The 11,798-nt window shown below is 42.6% G+C and overlaps 1 protein-coding gene across 1 annotated transcript in view; it reads right to left on the reverse strand.

Annotated features, from left to right (window-relative positions):
• The window catches only part of tle2b (TLE family member 2, transcriptional corepressor b), a 78,186-nt gene extending 66,957 nt beyond the window's left edge, over positions 1–11,229 (reverse strand). The window contains 1 exon segment of the mRNA XM_053323177.1: positions 11,206–11,229. Coding sequence (XP_053179152.1) covers positions 11,206–11,229 — 24 coding nt within the window.
• Positions 11,230–11,798: the final 569 nt, after the last annotated feature.

Here is an 11,798-nt window from a genome sequence, read left to right on the forward strand (position 1 = left end):
TTTTTTGACATAGTGGATTGTCAGAGGAGATTTTCATGTAAGATTATACCATCTTTTTTTATATTTTCTCTTTCTTTCTCCCAATTTGGAGTGGCTTCAGTAATTTTCAATTCAGTGTGGGAGCCTTTTGGGACATTGTTGACGAGGGCGCAGTCTGCCTGGTGTCTACCACTTCTTTTCAATTACGTTGAGTCACCTGTCAGTGAGCAGCCTCACCAGGAACATTGAGGTTCACGCTGTCCCACCTAGATCCCACTTCCCTCTGCAGAGGTTTCCTGTCTGTGAGCTGACTGCACATAGACAAGGACACTGGCGTACCTCTCTGAAAATACAACCCACTGTGTTGATGGGGTGCCCAACCCAGCTGGAAGCACCTCAGCTGAGGACTGAACACAGAACCCTGCAGTGGTGAACAAGTGATTTGTACATATTAAATTTACTGTAAAGCTAATACAAGTACAAGTAAAAGAGGAAATTCTCTAATTTAAGACACTGGTGTAGTGAAATTTCTTGCTCAATATTGCCGCGTTCTCTAAATTAAGTTCCACTTCACTTAAGCTTGGAACCGACAAACAGTGAAGATGCTAACTAGGGCTGCAACTAATAATTATTTTCATTATCAATTATTTTCTCAATTAATCGATTAGTTATTTGGGTCTATAAAATGCCACAAAATGGGTGAAAAATCTTGATCACTGTTTCCCAAAGCCCACTGTGACATCCTCAAATATCTTTTTTTGTCCCAACCAACAGACCACAACCCAAGAATATTTAGTTAACTGTCATAGAGGGCTAAAGAAACCAGAAAATATTCAGTTTGAGAAGCTGGAATTTTTTTAAAAAGTGACTTTTCTTTAAAAAAAATACTCAAAATGATAACTCCATTATCATAATAGTTACAAATCGTTGCAGCCTTAATACTAAGTGCATCTTTGATATGACCCCTCGGATCTAATGTCTCAAATAAGGACGGACATTTTGGTTGGAATTGATCTAGTCAACTTTACGATTTTCCAATAATTATATCACAAATTATATAGACTATGTCTCTTTACTTGGTAATTTAACTAACTAAGCAAAGAATGAATCCATCCATCCAGACATTTGTTCATCTGTTCACCATCCATCCATCTACTCATCCATTCATCCAATCTGAACTGTACAGTGCAGTCGCTACTTGTGCAGCTGGGTGGCTATCGGCCTGCAGCTACGGCTAAAAGATTGGCGGTTTCAGTGGCGGGGCTTCATTAGTCTAGACAAGCACAATTCAATTAGATTTCAATTAGTCCAATGGTGGAGGTCAGAGATGCGGTGGGTTCCCCAGTAATTAATCCGCAGAGCCGAGCTGAGCTGAGCTAAACTGAGCTGAGGCAGGCATAGCGGGGACATCTAGATGGCTGGATGGGCACAACATACACAAACCGTCTGTGTGTGTGTGTGTGTGTGTGTGGGAGTGGCGGGGGGCGGGATGGATAGGAAGGGGGGGTGTCTGCCAACAGATCCCCACTGACCTTGATTCACACCACACACACTCAGTAGGGGAGGGAGGGGGGGATAGATAGCGATCTGGCACACACAGATACACACATACACACAAGCCCACATAGCCATGAGCACACTGTAAAGCACAACACACACACACACACACACACACACACACACACACACACACACACACACACACACACACACACAACTGCATGCAACCACACACAGGGCCTGCACTTGCACATTTACACTTGGAGTACACACAAGCATACACACAACCCCACAGTGGGAGGAAGAGTAGGGATGGAGGGATAGATTGACGTGAGGAAAAAAGGTAGAAGAGAGATAGATACTCATCTGACAAAGGGAGGGATGGATGGATTGAGGAATGGAGGGAGTGATAGACTAGACCTGACATTCTTACAGAGGAATGAAAGAACGAGCAGAGAGACGGATGATGAAAGAGCGGCATGGCTGCTGACTGAGAGAGATAGCCAGCCATTCATCCGTCTGACACCCAGGGGATAGGAAGAAGACGAAGAGACGGAGAGAGAGAGAAGGAGAGAGAGACGGGGAGAGAGTCATGCTGTCTTTGCTGTAGTCAACACAGCCTAGTCGCTCTACCCTGTGCACTGTCCATCGGTCTGTGGTAATGCTCCCACCATCTGCTACCATGAACACATGAACACACAGACACAAACTCATGCGGATGCACACAGACAAAGTGCTGCTGGCGGGTTACATCAGCAGCACTAAGTCACAGAACAAAGCCCATAGTCAGAGATCAGGATTATACAAGAGATCTGGGAGTGACAACCGTTAGTGTCAACATGGCATCCTCTGTAGTGTGCTGATGAGAGAGATTTGAATTTTCTTTCATCTACTTTATTGGACAAAAACTCGAAAAATGTCTTACTTTTGATATGCCAGTTGCACCTTTATGAATGACTTTTGTGAACCCGAGAGCTATAAAACTTCTTATGAGCAGAGAGGAAATGAAAAATACAAAAAAAATGTGTGAGTTATAAGGTCTGCAGGCAGGCAAAAGGAGAAATATCCCCTGCCTGTGCTGAGCTCTGTCTGTCAGGATGTAGGGAATAGTATGGAAAGCTGGAATTAAATTAGTTCACGCTTATTAGTAATAATAGGAGATTCAGGTAAGGGTAAAACATGAGAGGAAAAATGAGCTAAAAAGTAATGGAAGTGGATGTATGTGCATCTTTCTGCAATGTTTACAAAGATGGAGGCATCAGCAAGTAATGCCGTATGTGCACCAGAACAAACATTTGTGGTTGGAGTATGAGTGTGTGTGTGTGTATGTGTGTGTGTGTGTGTGTGTGTGTGTGTGTGTGTGTGTGTGTGTGTGTGTGTGTGTGTGTGTGTTTGGTCTCTCCTGTACTGTGACAGATGGTAGCCCAGACTGTTAGGGGTCCAATGGAGCGTCACGGTGAGCCAAAAAAACAGCCTATCGCCTCCTGTGTTTTCATGTGTGTATATTTGTATACGTGTGTGTGTGTGTGTGAGCACTCTGGCAGCCAGCAGAGGGGATCCTGAAACCCAAAACTGATCCGGTTAATCTAGGAGGTGGATGCGTAGGAGGGGGGAGGAAGTGAGGGAAGGGTCACTTGAGCACAATCACACACACATACACACAAGTACCATGTGGGACAGCAGTCAATCACAATTTGGACGAGCTGGCACGGGCAGGCAGAGAATTAGGAAGGATTATCTATGGAGGGGGAGGAGGAGGAGGAGGAGGAGGAGGAGGAGAGTAAGGCAAGGGGACGAGTGGCGAGTGAAGCCTGTTTCACAATATCACATATCAGGGCGGAGGTGGGACCTAGTGGCCATAACCATCACCTGTCAGGCTGTCATGAGTTTGATTGCATGGCCTGAATAAACAGTAAATGTTAAATATGATAAATATGATAAAATGGCAGATACCAGCGAAGAGGGTGGCCAGAACTAGCATATACTAGCATGAAGAATATAGAATATTTATGGCATAAAAAATAACATTTTAAAGATGCCATTTGGAGTTTTCCTTTAAGCAAACAACAAACAAGTCCTCATAAAACATTTGTAAAGTCGATTTTCTGAATTTTTAAAACCTGCATTGATTACATGCTAGCAAGGTGTGTTGCCAGTCTTCTGTCTGCAGGGCCTGAAATTCATTTTTCAAAATAGGGGGGATTCCCCCCCTTAAATGCTTAAATGCACAAGTTTCATAAATGTAGAATTTATAGCAGAGCTGCTGTATTTGATTGGATTAGATTGCGCAGGTTAGGCCAGTGAGTGTATCTTATGTTTATCCTGTAAGAATCACATTTTAATGCCTTTGTTCATCATCTGTGATGTGAAAAAAAACTTCTACACAGTCAAAAATGCCCTGGTAAATCACTGAACAGCAGTAGTGGAGGCTGTACTAGCATTTGGTTCAGAAGTAGTTGAGAGTGTCGGACCAGCAAACAGTTGAGCTGCACGGCTTTGGTCTGACCACTGTTTCCATCATCTTTCCCTATTTCTGTTTGTTTGTTTTTGTAGATAGGTGAATTTGAGACAAGAGTAAGTCCGTGAAGTGTATAGTATGCCATACTGTTGTCCTGCAATGATACAGCTAAAAAAATAGTTCAACAAACAAAACAATGGATTTGGAGGCTTAGGACGGTAGCCCTACACACAGTTGAAAATGTAACTTCTTACTTCAATTAGCATCTCCAAGTGACTGAATCTTGCAGTTTGCCTCCCCCCTGCAACTTACATCACTTACTTTAAGTTGCGCTTCAACTTTCCTTCAAATTCTGTATGTATGAATATTAGGTCAGCCTGGCTGGATCTGCCTCTGTCAGTCTCACTGACTGTCTGTCCTCCATCACATGGAACTTTTCTGTTCAAGCAGCTGCCTGTTTTTCCACCGCTGGCAGTGGCTGCATGATAGAGACAGCAACTGTGAAACAGATGCAGGTCTGGGAGTGATTGGGAAAGAAATGATTCTATCTGTCTGCTTGTCTTCTCTGTCTCTGTGTTTAGCCCCTGGCACACTACCGACACATAAGTATTCACATGGCATACGCAGGCATGCCTATGCATGGATGCATTCATTTGAGCAAAACACCCACAAACAAAACATTTTCTCTTTCTTGTGCCCTCTCTCCTACTGCTCCATCTCACCCCACCACCAGCTTTTTCTCTCCTTTCATTCTTTACTTCTCCTTCTTATCTCCTTTGTTCTTCCTTTTTGCATGTGTCTCTCCAAGACAAGCAGAGACACATTCAGATAGCACATGAAATAATAATCAGCCGGTGAAATATTTAGGAAAAAGGCACACGAATAGATGAGAAATACCAAGTGTGGCAGAGGAGTGTCAGTGCCCCTTGTGAACATGCCTCTGTGTGTGTGTGTGTGTGTGTGTTTGTGTGTGTGTGTGTGTGTGTGTGTGTGTATGTGTTTGTGTCTGCTGATGTGAGCAGCAACATACGCGACAGCTCAGTGCTTTGGTCTGAGTGTGAATAAATGACTGAAGGGCTGCAGTGAAAAATAGTAATGTAACTAACATATCAGCCAGCTTTTTATGACGCCCTCATATTTTTTGCACTTTCTCTGTTTTGCTTGCACCTCCACAGACCACTAAAAGGTCTTGCTAACTCAGAGAGAGCCACACAGCCAGCTACCGAACAATAAAAGCTCATTTTGAGTTAGTGGCCCTCTCACTGTGCTGAGAGCCGCTGAACTTCTTTGCCACTCAGTCACTCTGCCAACTTGCCAGTCAGTCATTCAGTGTCCAGGCATTCAGTCTGACAGTCAATTAACAAGCCAACACTCAGTTAGTCATTCAGCTAGCCAACCAGCCAGTAAACTAAAAGACTCAAACAATCAGCATGACCACTGATTAACCAGTTAACAAGTCAGTCAGTCAGTCAGTCAGAGAGCTACTCAGTTAATACTGCAGCTCACCAATCAGTCGCTAAACCAGTGGTGGATTACAAATCAGGGAAAGATTGGCAACCAAAAAGAGTGTCTGGACTTCATCCAAGTCTCGCTCCGATTTCTTTTAATGACAAAGAGAAGAACAGAGAAGAGGATTTGAGGATAGAAAATGACCTGTTTTTTGTAATCAGAGAGCAGACTTAATCTGGGTGGATGCTGATGTCTGACTATAAGTTTATGGTTGGGCTCTATGACTTTTTTGCTTGTTCTGTGGGTCGTCTGACTCCAGCTGTATTGTTTTTACTTGAATTTTGCCTTTTTGTGGGGTTGCCTTTGAAATGCTGAATGCAATTAAAAGTAAATAAGTTTAGGACAAAGAAAAGGAGGAAGGATGTCATCAATCCACTGTGCTGTGTACTGTACGTGGCTTTCATTACAGCCACAAATGTTGGGGGGAATGTTGCAAAAAAATCTCTCTATACATCAGCACATACGTCAGCTAAGTAGTTGAGCATGTACTGCCACTGTGATGACAAAATTAAAACGCTCACAATTTCCATTTCATACACATTTGCACACAAACAAACACGTCAAAATCCAACTGTAAGACACACACAAATACTCTCACTGAAGCTCTGCCCTCATTAATGGAGCATATGTGATTCCCGTGGCCACATATTTGGCATTAGTTTGTTTACTTGGCTGTAAAAATAAAGTGTTACCCTACTCAGGGTGGGAGGAAAAGGAACCCCTCCCCATGCACACACACTCACTCACGCACACACACACACACACACACACACACACACAATTATACATGTTGGTTGAAACATTTTTTCTAATAACTTATTTGTTTTTACCACACAATTGCTTTTTCACTTCTCTGCCCCTAAACACACTCCAATCCTAACTTCTGACTACAATTCAACAGTTGCTTTCTTGTCATTAAATATATTTCCAACGTGACTGAATGGTGTTGATTCATGATGTAAATAATAAAGATCAGACCAGATTTTATTTGCTATCAATACTGCTATTTTGAAATTTGAAATACTGCTATGTTGCAAGTCAGAGACAACAATGTACATCTGAGGCAAACCATATCCTACGTTCCCTCTTGCTTTCTTTTTCACACACGCACCCACCATCTTTATCATACACTGGCAGAATAAACTCTCCTTGATCTGGCTTCTTACAGCCACCACAGCTCCCAGGGCTGCAGAAAATGTGTAATATATACACACATACTGTATATACAGAACACACACGAGGTGACAATTTCAACTGTGCTCACACATGGTCAAACCTTCCTTGACTCTGGAGTTTTAATTAAACATATTGAGAGAAGAACAGAAACTTGCATGTGTGAGATATGTGCTTGTGTTAACATGAATTTATATGTACAATGATATAATATACACGTGCGTGTGAGTACTGAGTGCATGCTAGAAGTTATAGACATCTTTCTCAAGCATGAAAACACACAGTAAATCCTCTTTCTCTCCCTTTCTCGCTCTCTCTCTCTCTCTTTTTCTCTCTGGGGTGTGGCAGCCAATCAAGGACTTGTACATTCACGGCAACAGTCGAGGTCGGACCAGGACATTATTTATTGTTATTGTTGTTGGCACAAAGTGCATACACACACACACAAACAACCGCTGCTCTCCTTTCCCCTTCCTCTTCCAGGGCCAAATACACACACACTTAAACAACTGCACGCACACATATACACAAGCGCTTTTACAGGAATACAAGGACAAATATAAACATGGACAAGGTATACACACATATAAACATACCAAAACATAGATGGACTCACACACAGTCATTTTACACTTGCAAACGCACACATAGTTAGAAAGCCGCATGCAGCAACACCTCACACAGAAGATGTAAATGCACATGCACACACAAACAAGGCACATGCTGTTGCTGTTATAATATAAAATGTATACACACAAAGCATCAAAGGGACACACACACATAATAAGAAATTACACACATGGCAAATACACACACATATAAAACAAAAACACCTCACATATCCCCACACACACAAACACACTCACACAGTTCTGCCACAAAAATCCAGTGGAACCAATTACAGCTCCACTCGCCTGACAAATCAGCCCTCGGTTTTTGAACTCTTTCCTCCCAGTCAGTGAAGGAGAACAAAGTCTGACTTCTCTGATTAAAAAAAATGCTGCTTGAGCCCCGGACGTGCATTTAATCTATTTAGACTGAAGACACCTTCCTTATCACTTCCGAAGGGACGCCGAGGGAAAAGCTCTGTCCTCTCTGACTGTCTGCAGCTGACAGGAAGTAAATCGTATGTTTGACTGACACCAGCAAGGATACATCAAGCTTACTGACTGAACAGAGTCAGGCGTGTTTACTGGGAAGTCAGATGTATAGTCACTGACGTAACAGATGTGTAGTTTCATGCTTGCAAGAGAATCACTGAAGAGATTTTATGTGACTGCTGACCATTTTCACACGGACACAAAGAATCTGAAAATGTGCTTCTTAATATATTACAGTACACAATTCATTACTGTACTTTTTGGTCACAGTTTAATTACCATGTTGTCATGCTGTTGTCAAAGGGAAACTGCTGTATTCGGAGAAATCTGGTGGTGTAATCAATGAATGGTCTGACATGTGATGTCTGAAATTAAGCAGCTAAACAGCAACTTGCTGAATGCAACACATGCAAAAATGGAAGCTATTCACAAATATACCGATGTAATCAGATCAGTAACATGTCAAATTTAAAAATCTGTGGTGTTTGCTGCCTGTTCATAATCCAAATTTGACTCTTTTCATTCAGCGCAAGAAATTGTAATGTCTATCTTGTCTTTTACAAAGTGTCTATGTGTGCTTAATATCTGACAACATACACCAGCTCCTAGATGCTCTCTGCCAGCCAACTTTCTGAAAGGTTGAAGCTTCCTTGAATGTATGAATTCTATAACTTTGACAAAAAAATGTAAAGCTAGGATAGGTAACGTATTTTAGAAGCATTTTTTATATATATTTGCTAAAACTCCCTGCACAGTATTTAAAATGTCCTGACAATAAAAAGAAAAAAGAAAAAAATACAGTATTAGTGGATGGTGCAGGCCTGTAATAAGTCCAACCAATCACCTAATTCAGGCCAAATGAAATAATTGAACCGACTACCTGCCTGTCCACCTACCTATCTGCCTATCTGTGTGCATCAGAAGTGACAGGACTGCACGAATTGCAGAAGGAAAGAGTAAAAAGTGAGAATATCAACATAAAACAGGATGAAAAGCAACATGTGATCATCGGACTATTGCCTGTATTTCACGGGAAACTGAACAGCACAACATCTTATCGACAATGCCGGAGCAAGAGATTTTCAAAGAAAGTGAACTGTTTACCGTTTACTGTTTAATAAAGGTTGTTGTACCTCGAGGGGAAGTTGTGTGTTTGAGTGAGTGCAGTCTAAGGTGTTATACTGTTGTGTTGCATGCATATGCCTGTGGTCGTCTGGTTGGAGGGGCTTAGGACAGAATGTGGAAAGGGGAGAGCTGCAGGAGGAGGGGTTTATTTTCCAAAATCTGGCAGGTTTTGTTTTGTTTTGTTTTCTTTTTTAGAACACCACCTACACCTGATTTAAGGCGGGAAATGGTTTAGTGTGCTTTAGAAAATTGGAAATAATGTTAAGGGTACACTGTTGGTAGACTAAAGCATGCAAAACCAGTGTGGTCTTTTAAGATATCATTTATTTCCAGGAGCTAAATTTAAACCCAACATGTCAACCAAAGTAAATAATCAAAGCTATTAAATACCTAATATGACTATTTTGGTGTAAATATAGGTAATTAAAGTACTTAAATAATGAACGTCTATGGAAGTGGTCAACAAGAAATTCATATTCCAGCTGTGTTTGGAAAAGCAGAGAGAGAGAAAAATGAAGATGAACTACATATTTTACGAGTAACCTTGTTCTGAATTTATGGGGACAAACCCTCTAAAGTCTATGTACATATTCAAGCCCATACACACACACACACACACACACACACACACACACACACACACACACACACACACACACACACACACACAGTCTGTAACCATAAACACACAAAAATAAAAAAGCAGGCAGGCACACACACAACTGTTCTTTGCACCCTCACACCTCTTCCACAGATCACATTTCATAGCAACACCAGAAATAAAGTTCCACTGGCAGATGGGGGGGGGTCGGTGGGGGGCTGCAGAGGAAGAAGGAGGAGAAACAGAAAAGACAGAGGGAGAAAAACAGAGGAGAGAGCGAAGGAGAGAGATAGAGCCTATCGATCGGTTGGAGTTGGCTCAATCTGGGATTGAACTTTATCACAAACGCAGAGCAGCGCAGCAGGAACTCTCTGATACGCCTCTGAAGGAGAGAACAGAGGAATGTTCACACTCTATTCTTCCTTCGCATCTCTCATTCATTTTCATTTCTCTTTCCACCCCCGGCCGTGCCTTTTTAAAGAATTCTTTCTCTCTCCTTTTTTTCCCCCCTTCTTGGCTCTTACATCTTTCATTTTCTCCCTTTGTTTTTCACTTGTCTCTGTTTCTCTCAGCGTTTTCTCTCTCCTTGTCTATTCCAGCGGCTGGCTTATTAGCATTCTCTCTGTACATATAATTGATTCCTCATGCCTTCCTCTTGTGAAAATGTCATTCATAATTCTGTGTGATAGCTGGCTGGCTGGCTAGTTGGTTGGCTGGCTGACTGAGTGGTTGGCTGGCTGGCTGACTGCAAGGCAAAGTGGCCACTGACCCATTTGTAGCAGATACAAAGAGACAGACAACCAAATCTGATTATAGTAACCGGACCAGGGGCCCCTGTGAAACGAATGGCCTAAGCCAGACTGAGCCTAAGCTGTCATTCATCCTTCTGTGCTTTTTAGTCTATGTGTTTAACCTTTATTTTACCCTTGCAGGTAAATTAACAGCAAATTCTCACTGCTGATGAAGGGTGAAACTGAAGGAGGGAAGGGACTTTAAGGAGGTATTAAAGGGGAAGCACTCACGACCTTTCTTGGTGGTAATGGAAATGAATTAAGTGGAATTTAACTATCAATTAAATGGTCTGTGTGTGTGTGTGCACGCAAGTGTTTGCTTAGCAACCGTAATGAGCAAATGGGCAGCTGACAGTCAGACAGACCAATTTACACACATGCGGGGACATGTTAACAGACAAATGTATTTTCAAACACATGCTGCCACACACACAAACAGAGAGTACTAAATAAAAATGGACATTTATACACACACACACACACACACACACACACACACACACACACACACACACACGAGCTGAGTAGTGCAGACTCATTTCTGCCACCTACACAGCTAACCATCAACAAGATCTCAAAGGCACCTGGTTGCAGCTGACAGAGAGGGAGGTGTGTGTATGTGTGTGTACATATAACAGGGAATCTCTTAGCCCAAACAACCCCCTCCCCTCATGTCTCGCTCCTCATGTTACAGTACAGTCTCTATAACTAAACAAGAGAGGGACAACAGAGAGAGGCTGAAAAACAAAGACACAAAACCAAGGAGAAGCCAAGAAGCAGATGGACAAGAAGAAGTTAGATGAAGAAGAGGCACAGAGAAACGGGTAGCAAAAATAAGACAGAGGAGGAAGATAGTAGTGATACAAAAACATAAAAGACATATCTCTTTTTGACATAAAAGAGATTGGATAGAAAGATGAAGAGGGAGAGACAGACAGTCAAGGGAAGGAGACGTAAGGAGGTACTTACCGGATGCCTGCCCTGTGGGTACATGATCCCAGGAGAGGAGAGGCTGCCAGTCCGTTTGATGGCCAGGTTAGTCCCCTGGCCCTCCACTCCTCTGCCCTCCACCGGTTACACAGCCACACACACACACAAACCCACACACTCACACACTCACTCTCTCTCACACTCAGAAAGTCCAGTCCCCTTAGCTGGGTTTAAGAAAGCAGTCTTTACTCTTCCAGAGTCTCTCTCCTTTTCTTCCAAGCTCTCCCTCGTTTTCTCTCTCTCTCCGTCTTCTAAGGCAAATTCCTGTTGACACACAACTGAAGAGCGCTCAATCCCTCGGTTCATTTATCCAACAATGTCATGATAAAACGGAGTGCCACACTTTCTCTTCTTCTTCTTCTTTTCTCAGTGAGACCAAAGTCTTAGTTTCTCCTGTCTCTCTCTCTCCTCCACGTCTTCCACTCAGTGTCTCTCTCCCTTTTCCTCACCTTGTGATCAGTCAAGGTCCACACATAGTGACATGACACAGAGAATTGCATCCAGGCAGGCTCACCTCTTCTTCTTCTCCTCCTCCTCCTCCTCTTCTCCTCGTGCCCCTTCACCCAGCCCTC

The sequence above is a fragment of the Scomber japonicus genome, chromosome 7, assembly GCF_027409825.1.
Source record: "Scomber japonicus isolate fScoJap1 chromosome 7, fScoJap1.pri, whole genome shotgun sequence".
Classification (NCBI taxonomy): domain Eukaryota; kingdom Metazoa; phylum Chordata; class Actinopteri; order Scombriformes; family Scombridae; genus Scomber; species Scomber japonicus.